The sequence below is a fragment of the Coturnix japonica genome, chromosome 7 (assembly GCF_054131305.1).
Source record: "Coturnix japonica strain WE chromosome 7, WE-NBRP24, whole genome shotgun sequence".
NCBI classification, from domain to species: domain Eukaryota; kingdom Metazoa; phylum Chordata; class Aves; order Galliformes; family Phasianidae; genus Coturnix; species Coturnix japonica.
Window position 1 is genome coordinate 2,707,135 of NC_140669.1, and position 12,892 is coordinate 2,720,026.

General features: G+C 45.5%; 1 protein-coding gene across 2 annotated transcripts; it reads left to right on the plus strand.

Moving 5' to 3' along the window:
• The first annotated feature begins 302 nt into the window (after window positions 1–302).
• On the plus strand, window positions 303–12,658 carry TNFAIP6 (TNF alpha induced protein 6). 2 transcript variants are annotated; one of them, XM_015869039.3, is made up of 6 exons: window positions 303–474; window positions 5,767–5,904; window positions 6,981–7,142; window positions 8,958–9,186; window positions 10,557–10,597; window positions 11,718–12,658. In XM_015869039.3, exons 1-6 carry the CDS (start codon window positions 381–383, stop codon window positions 11,879–11,881), a joined length of 828 nt encoding a protein of 275 aa, XP_015724525.1. In that variant the 5' UTR covers window positions 303–380; the 3' UTR covers window positions 11,882–12,658. The 2 variants fall into 2 exon arrangements, with proteins under 2 accessions (XP_015724525.1, XP_085408276.1); XM_085552150.1 differs by lacking the exon at window positions 6,981–7,142.
• The last annotated feature ends 234 nt before the right edge of the window (window positions 12,659–12,892 follow it).

Below are 12,892 nucleotides of genomic sequence, written 5' to 3' on the forward strand. Positions count from 1 at the left end.
GATGTGACTGGAATCACTGGGAGCAGATAGAATAGTTATTAGTTTTATTGTTCTGTGGAATTTGAAGACTGAGTGCTGAAGAATGAACAGACTTTGGCTGCATTCATGTGTGCTGCAGTAGTTTGGGGTAGAATGATTTCTTGGACACACTGGGAATCAGGAGAGCCAAAAGTGAGTCACATGGATGACTGCAGACATCACATTTAATTGTGCAATAATACTACAGCAAGCACAATTGGAGCAGGCTTGCTGACCTCACAGCTGAAAGCACTATTTAAGATCTGGCTACCAGATGTTCCAATAGGATCTAGCCAGCTGCTAGCGGAGGTTACCCTGAGTGTTTTAACAGGGAATATTTACAGCCTAACAGTTTGGAAGAGATGATTGCACTAATTTTCTTCTCTGCCCTGCTGTGGGACGAAGCTCAAGCGTGGGGATTCAAGGATGGAGTGCTGCATAACTCTATTTGGCTAGGTAAGAAATAATTTAATCACAAATGTTTTATTGCCAGAGTCCCTGTGTTTGTGGAACAGTATAAAAATAAACACTTTGCAGTACAAAAGGGAGCCAGGAGTTCGTGTAAGCAAAATCCTGCATTAAAATCGGTCATCGTGTTAAATGAGTAACGACTGTAAGTTTTGTACTTAAGGGCTCGCTGGTTTTATTGTTACTCTGAAATGCAGGAAGAAATAGTTATGGAGTATATTTTCCTAAAGCATGAGGTGAAGCAAAAAGGGTGTTAAATAGTAGTTTGCTTCAAATGAAGGAAAATGTGTATGAAAAGAAACTTGTGCCGAAGGAATGAATTATTTTCTGCGTGAACATATTTCAAATGCCTGGGGTTCTCCATATGAAACTAAATGGCCTGGAAATAATATCAATATATTTCCTAGGTTTCCAGGGAAGTGGAGAAATGTATATGTTTTGGCCATTGGTCTGTTCACATCATTAAACAGTGGAGAGGAGACTCCAGAAGGACTGTAGAAAAAGCTGTGGGAATAGTTCCTTACATCTCAACTGAGTTGAAATGGCTCTTGGAATTGGGTGGGTTTTTTTATAGGCTTCATAATTATCCAGCACAATAGAAAAACATATTCAAAATACAGTCCCATAAAATGTGCCAAAACAAATATACGCGCTCAGTGCTCTGCTTGATAGACAAATATCTACAAACTCTTTCATCCTGTCTAGGGTGCTGCATATTTCTTTAAGGATTTAAGGAATTCCTGCAGGCAGTCCTTGTTTCTGTACGCTCAGATGTTTCACGTGGGACTGAGCCACATTCATAGCTGGTGCGGCAACCACGTGGCTCCAGTCTCTGCTCAGACGACCATGTAAACTAAAGGGGACACGAAGGAGAAGCCGTCTCCTTTAATGATTCCCCTCTCCTTCTGAACTTGAAACATGCCCACTGTGTCCCACAGCTGCTGAAGGTGCTCAGGTGGGTGAGGGCAGCTCAGCAGCTTACAGAGGAGCTGCTTTTCGAATGCTGCTCTGTGGAAGAAGCAAAGCTTGCATCCTAGGCTGGGCACAGGGAAGAGTTTAGCACACACCATACCGCTTGCAGTCATGGCCAGAGCGGGTCCTTTGCAAATACTGGCTTATCTATGTGACTGCTGCAACCAGTGCTGTCCTGGGTGTGGGTGGCAGGGGCTCCTGCAACATAAATTGGTGATAACAGCCATCAGCTAAGTAGTTTTACTTGGTAGGAATCTAAGTCAATCGGAAGAGAGTGTGTTCTAAATCTTTCAAAGGAAAGAATAGAGAGTTACCAGGAATGAATGCTAAGACAATGTATGGCTGCACCTCAGCATTTGCACTGAGAGTAAATAAAAAGAAAGGCTAAGAGTTAAAACTGATGACTTGCTATGAGTAACCTCAATCTCATGCTAACTACAGACAAGCGTTACAGCAAGAATCTCCTGATAAATAGAACTTAGGAATGTGCAGTGGCATCTGAGCCCTGCTTATCTCCTTTGCTGATAAGGCATAATTGAGACCGGAGCAAAAACGAGGGAGTTTTCCATTTTACCTCTCCTCAACAAACCAGTAACACAGATGTCAAATCTTCTGCAAAGGTTAACCTCCAACTGCTCACGTGTTGTACCTTTTTTTACTATGTGTTACAAAAGATCCTTTGTTTTCTCAGTAAACACAGAGTCCTCCTGGAGCTGATTGCATTGCCATCCTGCTAATGTCTTTCTGGTGTGCACGGGATTTTACTGTTGCTCATTTTTGAAACAAGTGTGCTATAGCCAAAACTCAGTGTAAACTGATGAGGGGGTTGGAGCAGTCTTGTTCAGATGTGCTCATACGCTCATTCAAGTACCAGCAAGCAAGGGCAGCTCTTCCTCACACTGTATCCACAGTTTCACCCCACTCACAGATGGTATTGGGGAGGTTCAGGGGCCATACCTGCCCCATTCTATGGAGTGCTCTGAGCATCACCTTGTGCCACAAACTACATGGCTGAACTCCACTTAAAGTTAAATATTTTGCTTTCATCTTAGCAGTTTCATGCATATTGAGGGCACTTTATTAAGCCAAGTCCTTTATTTGCTGTGTTTGTGCAGCAGAGGTTGGCTGTGCTTTATTCTTACCAACTGCTGTGGGTCGCTGTCCTTGCCAAATCCTGCTGCTTCTGAACCTCAGGGAGAGCCTCTAAGAAATGTGAGCTGGAAGAAACAGGTCCCATCAGCAGCGTAACCTGTGATCTTTTGTGTAAGAAGCAAAGAAGAAAAAATGAATGGATAGAACACTCCCAATAAATGGGTTTTCAGGCAAATAAAGAGCAAGATAGGCTGGAGATTCTGAGCTGAACAGGAAGAGATTTCAGACAAGTTGTCATGGTGTCAAGGACAGCAGCCTTCAGGTAGAACTGGAGAATCAGAGTATCATTAAGGTCGGAAAAGACCAATAAGATCCCCAGCCCAACACCCGATGCCCACTGCCCACGTCCCTCAGTGCCACATCCCCACAGCTCTGGGACACCCCCGGGGATGGTGACCCCCCACTCCCTGGCAGCTGTGCAATGCCTGGCTGCTCTTTGGAGAAGAGATGTTTCCCAATATCCAACAGAGTCCCCACTCATGGGGGAGATGCCCAGCTGAGGCCCAGGCACACCGGTGCACATTTAGGGTAGGCTCATGCTTATGGGCTTATCTGTACCATCATGAGATTGTTCCCATGAAGACTAATAATTGTGTGTGTGTGTATTCAGATCTGCCTTTGTGTAGATAAGTACACACATATAATGTATAATGTACATATATTTAATTAGTGTTTTAAAGGTGTTAATAAGTACAATGCTTTGACCTAGGTGTGGTTTTGCTGATGTAGCTAATCTTTATGCACATTCCCTAATATAATTAACAGAGAGAGGAAAAAATGCCTTAGAGATCTGAGCAGTTAATTAGGATATACCATTAGTTAATGCTGTCAGATTAAACTGTGACACACTGAGCCAGCAGCAGCTGTCAGGGCTTGGTGGAGCACACGTGTGTGGTCCATCTTCCTACTATTATTCCTAAGGCTACTATTATCTTGTTCCAGAGGAGTAGCAAAGAGATGGGTGATCGCTCCCAGCAGGATCCCACCACCCACCCAGGCAATGTGGGTGCTGCAGTCAGTGGAGCAGTGCTGGCAGAAACAGTGAAGAGCAAAGCATTCTGAAAAATGAGATGCCTGTCCATGCTGATGTTTTAGCTGCAACAAATGGAGGTAGATGTCTTTTGAAGGATTAGCTGGCTCCATGAGCACTTTTGCCAGCACCCACTCTGTCCAAAGCTTTCGGACTGCTCTTGCTGCACCTCTTGCCGAGGTGACAAGCCTTAGGTTTGGGCTGCCCCTTGCTCCTTGACAGGTGTAGGCAGCCAGCTCAGCCAACCCAAGGGTCCAATCCCATGGTTTCAACTCACTGTCAGTGCAATTGAATTCACCTTTCAGTTCACTTACCTATGAGCTGCAGTGATTTGTGATCTCCTTTCCAGGCTGGCCCCGGAGAGTGCAGCAGGTTTGAGTGCTGCACTGCTTTATGCATTACTCAAACTTCCAGCTCATATGTGCTGAATTCAACACAATCACGCCATAAAGATGATTGGGCTTATCAGGTTAGACACAACATCCTATTAGTGAATGAAAAATGAAACCTCCTACAAATCATTTTTTAATTTAAATATATATATTTTAATAAATAACATACCATTGCCCCATCCCTGCAGGCATTCAGGGCCAGGCTGGATGTGGCTCTGAGCAGCCTGCTCTGCTGGTTGGCGACCCTGCACACAGCAGGGGGTTGAAAACAGATGATCACTATGGTCCTTTTCAACCCAGGCTGTTCTATGGTTCTATGATCCCCCAGCTGTTAGGTATTTTGACTCTTCCTTGCACTGGGGCTGGACTTAGAAAGGTTTCTCCCCAGAACATATCATCCCATGCCCATACCAGAGACGCTCCCCGCGATGCTGCAGGAAGCAGCTCAGCCTGCCGAGCCTCCTGTCAGCACCAACTGACTTCCCCAGGCACCAGGCCAGGGACTGCAGCACTGCCAAACATCACTGTCTCTACGAAGGGGATCTCACCATTGCTAACCACAATTCAGTAGTGACCATGTTCGTGTTTAAAAATATCCCAAACTAGCCAAAACTGCAGCCTGTCACTAGTAAAGAACATTCCTTTTTTCTCCCACGGTACCAAGAACTACTGCAAAAAAAAAAAGCTTGTTTTGCTTCTTTTCTCATTCTCCTTGAGTAGCAATAGCTACAGACAGCCATTTCTCTCACGGTAGGCTAAATATAAAGAGATCTAAACTGTTCAGATTAAACACGCCTGTTGGTTCTGCGGCAGATTTCTATACATATGGCGTCGGGCAAGCGAAACAAGAAACCATTACAAAACCTGTTGCAGCCCTGACAAGTTCTGAGCTTCCCTGGAAAGCTGCTTCGTGTTGAACCTCCAGAGCAAAGGAAAAAAAAAAGATGATGAAGAAAGTGTATTAATTTTCCGTGCGGCAGAAATGTCAGCCAGCAATTGTTCTGGTTCTGCCCTTTGTGACACAGGCTCAGATATTTTTATTTCCCGTTTTCATTCCCTTTAATTTCTGCCTCTCTCCTATCCAAGTAGCTCTGATTTCACTTCTCTGGAGACTGAAAACAAAGCTGTGATTCATCTTAGGAAAGCACCAAAGTTATATCCAACAGTGTGCTGTGAGAGCAGCCCAGAATGATAGGATGCACGGGGCGGCCGTGCCGACAGGGGCCGATGGTTCCCATAGCTACTGCTGGCTGAGCCATCCCGTGGGGCTCCTTCCCTGCATTTGCTGACTTTCCCTTCTTCAGAACCTTGCCAGGCTCTGACTAGCTCTATTGTTCAAGACTTCTGAATAAAACGGAACTCTGATGAAGATAGGCTGGGCTGGTTCAGCATGCAGAAGGGATGGCTCTGGGGAGACATCATTGCGGCCTTCCAGCATTTGACGGGAGCTTATGGGCAGGAGGAGAGCAACTCTGTACACGGTCAGATAGTGACAGGACAAGGAGGAATGGTTTTAAACTGAGACAGGGCTGAGATTCTGCAATTCTCTGAAACCTCTGGTTCAGGAGAGGTGCGTTTCCTCTACACTTTGCAAACACTGCAGCTCCTAACTCAGCATCTTTCAGTTCAGTTTCAGAGGTGCATGTCCTGGGGAGACCGTGGGTGCCAGGAGAGCATCCTGCAACGTGGGCAGCTGGGATGTGATGCTGAAATCCTTTATTGTTGTTCCTGCAGAACGAGCAGCTGGGGTGTACCACCGGGAGTCACGCTCCGGGAAGTACCGGCTCACCTATGCAGAAGCAAAAGCAGTCTGTGAATATGAGGGAGGACACCTGGCCACCTATCAGCAGCTGGAGGCAGCCAGAAAAATAGGTTGGGAAAAAACAATCACAACTGTTTGCTTTTCACGTCACTCGTTCTTAATGGCTTCGCTTTCCATGAATGTTATGAACTCTGGGACTGAGAGACTTGTAAACTCCCTGGGTGTTTGCCTGGGTTGTGTGCAGTTTCCTACCTCTGTTACAGAGCATGAACGTGCCACCTACAGAGCTGCTGGGGCTGCAGCACAGCCTTGGGGCTGCGGGGGACGGGATGTACCATTTCCCTCTCAGCAGCTGAGATGTGTTGTCCCAGCTCAGGGTGAACTGCATTTCTCTTTGATTCTTGATGAGGAATGATTATTCATTCAGAGAATTAGGAAAACAATGGAAAATAGCTCTAGAAATGTGCAGGCCACGCCGTTGAGTCAGAAGCTGGCTCTCAGCACCAGCACACATGTAGAAAGGGTACTTTTGTCTCTTCTGAGCAGCTCAGAGCGTGAGGACACCACAAATATGTTCCAGTTTGTCTCAGTGAAAACACGGAATTGGTCTCTACCAGACAGTGAATAACATTGCAATCTTTGGCTATTGTATTTAAGTTCTCAGCCACAGAGTGCTTTTAGAGGATCTAGTTGTTTAGCAATAAATACTTGAGACGTTTTAAGTATTTAAAGTATTTGAAGTACATACTTTGTTTCCTGAGCTGTCCTCCATGTGTACTATTTATTCGTTCTCAGATCTTAATACAGTTTCATGAGATATGATTTAGTACATTTGCATGAGTTCAAAAGGGAAACAAAGAACACGGTTTATTCACTTACATAACCCATCCTGTGTGTAATTTGATTACAAATGCTGGTACAGCACTCAGATTACGCTACCCCAGAGACTGCATTTGATTTTTCTTTTCAGATGGAGAATGACTGATCATACTGTGGACAACACAAAGCAATTTCACATTCTGTGTTTAAAATTGTCAACTGTAAATACTATTCTTTCCCATAGTTCAACTTTATTAGACCAATTACATCTAAGTAATCAATTACCTCGAGTAAGACTTGAATGAAATGCAGTTTCTTGACTGGGATTGATTAATCCCACTGATGCCACTTTTCCTTCCTGATGCAGGTTTCCATGTGTGTGCTGCTGGCTGGATGGCCAAGGGCAGAGTTGGTTACCCCATAGTAAAAGCTGGAGCCAACTGTGGTTTTGGAAGAACTGGGATTGTGGACTATGGGATTCGCCTCAACAGAAGCGAGAGATGGGATGCCTACTGCTACAACCCAAACGGTGCGTTTAGAAGCAGCTCCTTGCACCTTGGGCCTAAGGCTATGAGTGCTACGGGGCAGTGTGAAGGCTCTGAATGAGTTGGCTTCCATACCAACAATATACTGTGCTCAAAGGGAACACACTGATCCAGGTTCATTTGGAACATGGCACCAAGCCACTCTGCCGTAGCCAGCAGCTGACATGGCTTGCTCAGAGCACAGTAACTCTGCACTGCACACTGCCATGGGCAACTGGGCCTATCCAAAGCCCCTACAGAAACTAAGGGTAATGATACACTCCTGTTGATTAACATGGTAAATAATACTTGTAAATCACAGAATGGCCTGGGTTGCAAAGGCCCACAGTGCTCATCCAGCTCCAACCCCCTGCTGTGTGCAGGATCACCAACCAGCAGCCCAGGCTGCCCAGAGCCACATCCAGCCTGGCCTTGAATGCCTGCAGGGATGGGGCATCCACAGCCTCCTTGGGCAACCTGTGAACAGTGCGTCACCACCCTCTGGGGGAAAAACTTCCTCCTAAGATCCAACCTAAACCTCCCCTGTCTCACTTTCAAACCATTCCCCCTTGTCCTATCACTGCCCACCCTCACAAACAGCCATTCCCCCTCCTGTTTAATCATGACTGGCAGGACTTCACCAGATGTGGGACTTGTCCACATTCACCTCCATTCACTGCTCCAATGACTGAAGTATCGACGTGGCCACTGTGCCAGTTTATCTTGATGTCACTTCATGTAGCTGGGAAGATAGGACAAGCTGGTACCAATAAGAAAAAGAAAATTCCCTTTTTCTGTGCTTGGCTTCCCTGCTCTGTGCATTCTACCATGGCTGGCAGAGCCGGAACTGGAGTTGTCAGTGACGTCTGTACAGCTGTGCACATTTTGTTTGTGCCTGTGGGGTTTGAGCTTGTTTATATGAGCAGGGCAGTTGTTAACCAAATAGCTCTGTGGGGTGGGGGACACACAGATGTTCAGCACACTGAGAATACTTAGGCTACTGCGTTCATTATTAGTGCATGTATGTCAGCCCAACTCCCTCCTCTGTCAGCCTTCCCCTCTGGGACCAGAGGTAGTTACTTTCCAAATGCTGTGTCTGGTTAAAGGACAAAGGGGAACCAGAGCTGCCAGCACTCAGAGGACAGCCCGAGCCTCTCCCATTAGAAGGAAATGCATTCAAGCTGCTGCACAGACTGGCAGTGGTTTGGCTGCAGGTGGGATATGAGCAGTCTGGGGGGCAAAGCCCTGGCTGAAGGGAGCCTCTGCTCTTCCATGGCATGCTAATGATGTGAGGAACTTGCAGAACTGCTTGCCTGTCTGAAACACACCTCCATCTTCCATCCAGTAGCAGGGGTACAATGAAATGCACGGCAGCGCTGACCTTTACAAGTGGGGTAGTTTGGTTTTCATTTGTGGTTTTTGGTGCAAGACGTTCTTGAAAGAGGTTTTTGAAGAAGAAAGATGAAGCCAGATGCCAGAGTGACTGGCAAGTACAGCCCCAAAGCTTAGAGTCCAGCACAGTCAGAAACCCCAAGTGCATTTTGCATAAAGCACTGAAGTCTTGCCCAAAGTTCATAAAAGACAAAGGAAGCTGTTCCTCTGAATTCAGGGATCTTGCCTGTCACTTCTAAAAAGCAACAGCTAGAAATGACTGACACTCCTTGGGAACGCTGACTACTGAAATCTACAGAACATGCAACCACGCTGGCTGTCCCTGTGTGATTTTCTATGGTTCTGCTGCATGGAAGGGCTGGAAGCATTAAATCACTGCCGTATCCAAAACGAATGCTTGGACTCTGATGTTTTTATTTCTCTCTTAGGAAAAGAATGTGGTGGAGTCTTCACGGATTCAAAACATGTTTTTAAGTCACCAGGCTACCCAAATGAGTATGAAAATGACCAAATTTGCTACTGGCATATCAGAGTGAAATACGGACAGCGGATTCACCTCCAGTTTCTGGAGTTTGATGTTGAAGACGACACTGCCTGCATGGCTGATTACTTGGAAATTTATGACAGCTATGACGATATCAACGGTTTTGTGGGCAGGTAATTCCAGCTTCAATACACAAATAATCAAATGATTGCACCATTTTTTCTTTCCATCCAGAATATTGCTTCAGAAAAGCACTGTGATAGCTTGTCCAATTAGCACCTGTCATGCTAGTAACACTTGAAGCAATAGCACCTGACTTATCTTTCCTGGCAATTTGCCTCCCTTTTATTAACACAGGCTGTGAAGAGCCTCAGAAAGTCGTGCTTTGCCCTTTTCTGCTTTGTTACACTGCACGAAGAGAGCTGCGAGACTGTGCAGCCAGCTGCCTATCGTGATGCTCTCTGATTTTGCAGGAAGGCTGAGTGCTCATACAGCATTTTGTATTTTCCTAATTGAAAGCATGGAGAAGAGGTGTTAAAGTGTTACTAAAAATATCTTTAAGTTTCCATTTGCTTTAGAAGTCAAATATTTTGCAACCAAAGAACAGATGTTACGTGTCATCTTTCTCATACAATTTAGTTTGTCTCTTCTCTTAATTCTCTTCCTCTCTTATCAGCTTTTTTCTTGTACAAGGCCATAGCAGCCATCTTTTTAGTATAAATCCCTCGTTTTTACCAGGGGAAAAAGTAAAAACAAAGTGATAAAAGTACTTTCCAATCCCTGCAGTTTTTCATAGCCTTCCTACAGATCGTGTGGAGCAAAGCAAGGATATAGCCCATTTGTTTCTCCTTTAGAGATCATTTTAGGAGTTTTCCTTGACCAAGTTCTTTCTTTCTTAGCTTTGAGCTGCCTTCTATTTATTAAGGCCTTGTTAAATGGCCTTTTTACTTGTTTTGCATCATTTAGTTCCTTTGTATATTGAAAAATGTTTCCTAGATTTTCTCCTCCCCTAAAAAAAAAAGCCTTACATTGGTAGGGTTGACATACAGAGGGTAATGGCATGCACTGAGCACCTACAACCAGCTCAGCCCTTGAAGCCATGCTCCAAAGGAGGGCACATCCAGAGAGCCACCATCATAGAATCATGGAATTGCAGAACGGCCTGGGTTGCAAAGGCCCACAGTGCTCATCCAGCTCCAACCCCCTGCTGTGTGCAGGGTCACCAACCACCAGCCCAGGCTGCCCAGAGCCACATCCAGCCTGGCCTTGAATGCCTGCAGGGATGGGGCATCCACAGCCTCCTTGGGCAACCTGTGAACAGTGCGTCACCACCCTCTGGCTGAAAAACTTCCTCCTAAGATCCAACCTAAACCTCCCCTGTCTCAGTTTCAAACCATTCCCCCTTGTCCTATCACTGCCCACCCTCATAAACAGCTGTCCCCCCTCCTGTTTATACGCTCCCTTCATTAGGAGATGTCCCTGCACAGCAGAGCATTGCTGCTGTATCCTTCAGTCATGACTTTATTTATACTTTCTGTTCCAGGTTTTGTGGAGATGAGTTGCCAGATGATATCATTAGCACAGGTAACATATTTATACTCCTTATGGTTAAAAACAACCAAATCAGCCCAAATCAACTTTTATCCCTAATTTCTAGTTATAAACGGGTAAGATGACCAAAGACACTACCTTTGCTCTGTGCCCAAGGTGCTATTCCAAAGTGCCCGTATGCTCTTTCATCAACGCAGTTGCTTTGAAATGAAATAAAATTCAAAATAAATAAATAAGTCGGTCAGAAGAATGAGCAGGGAGCAGCCTGCTGGCCTTGCAGGGGTAGCACACCCAAGGAGCAGACCTGCCATCAGTAACCCAATCCCAGCTGTGCATGCGATCTTCTTGCATCACGTTTTCTAATTTAAAGAGTGAGGACTGCAAGAATAGTTCCAAAGCTGGTTATAGAAATTATCCCGTGTGTCTGTTTAAAGTGACGTTCCCATTAGTGACAAGAGCCGGGGAAAAATAAGTTATAACGGAGTGAGATCATTAACATGAGAAGAATGATAAAAATGAAATAAAATGAAAGGAATGAGATGTGTCACCCATAGATCTTAGTGGCTCTGTGGCTGTTTCACACATCCTGATGTCTTAAATTGGGTGACTACACCAGTCAAGAAAAGCCAGCGTGAGCCATGGCAGTTCTGAGCGTGATCTACTTAAAGCACTATTGCTAATAGGTGAGGGGGAAACTAATTTTGAATGAGGTACAACTTAATGGCCAGATAACTGTGAAGCTGTTTAGAAATATAATGATGAATGAAGCTTTTGACTTCATCAGATGACAGAGGCTCCATATCCTGGCCCACAGGAGCCAGCTGCTGGCTGCAGCATGGGAAGCACAGGCACTGCAATGGGCTGGAGTGCACAGATGTGTCCTGAGCAGCAGTGTGACATCGCACAGCTGGAATAAAACCTTTTAAAGGACAGGGAATGCTGTGAAAAAAGCACCGTGTTCATCAAAGCTTTTGCAACTTGTGTGCTCTACAGACAGTGGGGCTGAAGGAACAGCACTCCTCTGCGGCCTACCGCTCTAAAGCAGGCAGAGCAGGTAGTTTGCTGCATAGACCTCAGCATTTCAGGCTCCCCGGGAAGCCCCAGGTGTGCTGCAAGCAAAACGTAACCTTTGTTTTCCTTTGTCCTGTCCCAGGCAATGTTATGACCCTGAAGTTTCTGTCCGATGCCTCAGTGACCGCTGGCGGGTTTCAGATTAGGTATGTGACGATGGATGCGCCTTCCAAGGCAGGGGATGGAAAGAACGCGACCTCCCAAGGAAAAACAAACTTCTTATCAGGAAAGTTTGGCATTATGTGAACCAATTCATTATTGTCTATCAGTTCTGATAACAAAGCACACCAGGAAAGAAATGATCAGATGGATTTTTAGATGGTAAGTCCCTTAAAAGAAGAAAAAGAACAAGAAAAAAGAAGAAGGATTCATTGTTGCCAAAGGCTGCAGAACTGTTTTTGTATATAAAGTGTCCCCTTCCCCCACTTCTTGTATCAAACTTCTTGTGTGAGCAATGTTTCAGTTCTTTTTTAACTCCTCATTTCCTTGGTTTTCCCATATTTATTTTTTAGACTGTTGTTTTTATTATTATTATTATTATTATTAATTCAATGCCCTGAATTCAAAAGGCCTTTAGAGTTTGCTTGTTCTAAAGACACATGAATTCACCCTGTGGATGGCCTGGCAGCCACCCATGTAAATGCCTGGAGTCTGGAGGTTGTGAAAAGCACAGGATCCATGGCAATAGCAGCCATTGCCTTGTGGGATGGATCAGAAAGCTCTCAGCACATTGTACACGGCATCCTCACGCACAAAGAGGTGGCCAAGTCTTTTCACTTGTCCCATTGCACGTGGTGAAGAACCAGATGGAGGACTCGGTGACTTGGTGAGATGGAGCATCAGCAGGAATTGCTGCCAAGAAATCCATTCGAAAGGCACCACTGTGATGCTGCATGTTGTTTACACGGGCTTTAAGGACACCGTGCTACTTTGAATTGATCAACCATTCCACATTCATTCACATCTTCGGTTTAAATCCCGCGGTCTGAAGCAGCATTAAAGCTACCTCTGTTTTAACCTAAACCAAAGCCTCCAACGGGTTCTTTTCATTATTGAGGGGATCTCAACTCAGTTGTTTCAATTTACTCCATGTTATTGCTTTACGGTGGGGTGATATCTCAGCCTTACAGCTCACAACCAGCACGGGGCTGGATCAACCCATGCCGGCACATCCCGCCCCCGCCCGGCTCGTCCACCAATCAGCGCTGCGGGAGGCGGGCCCCGAAAGGCGCGGGAAACGAGCCGTGTCTCCACGCG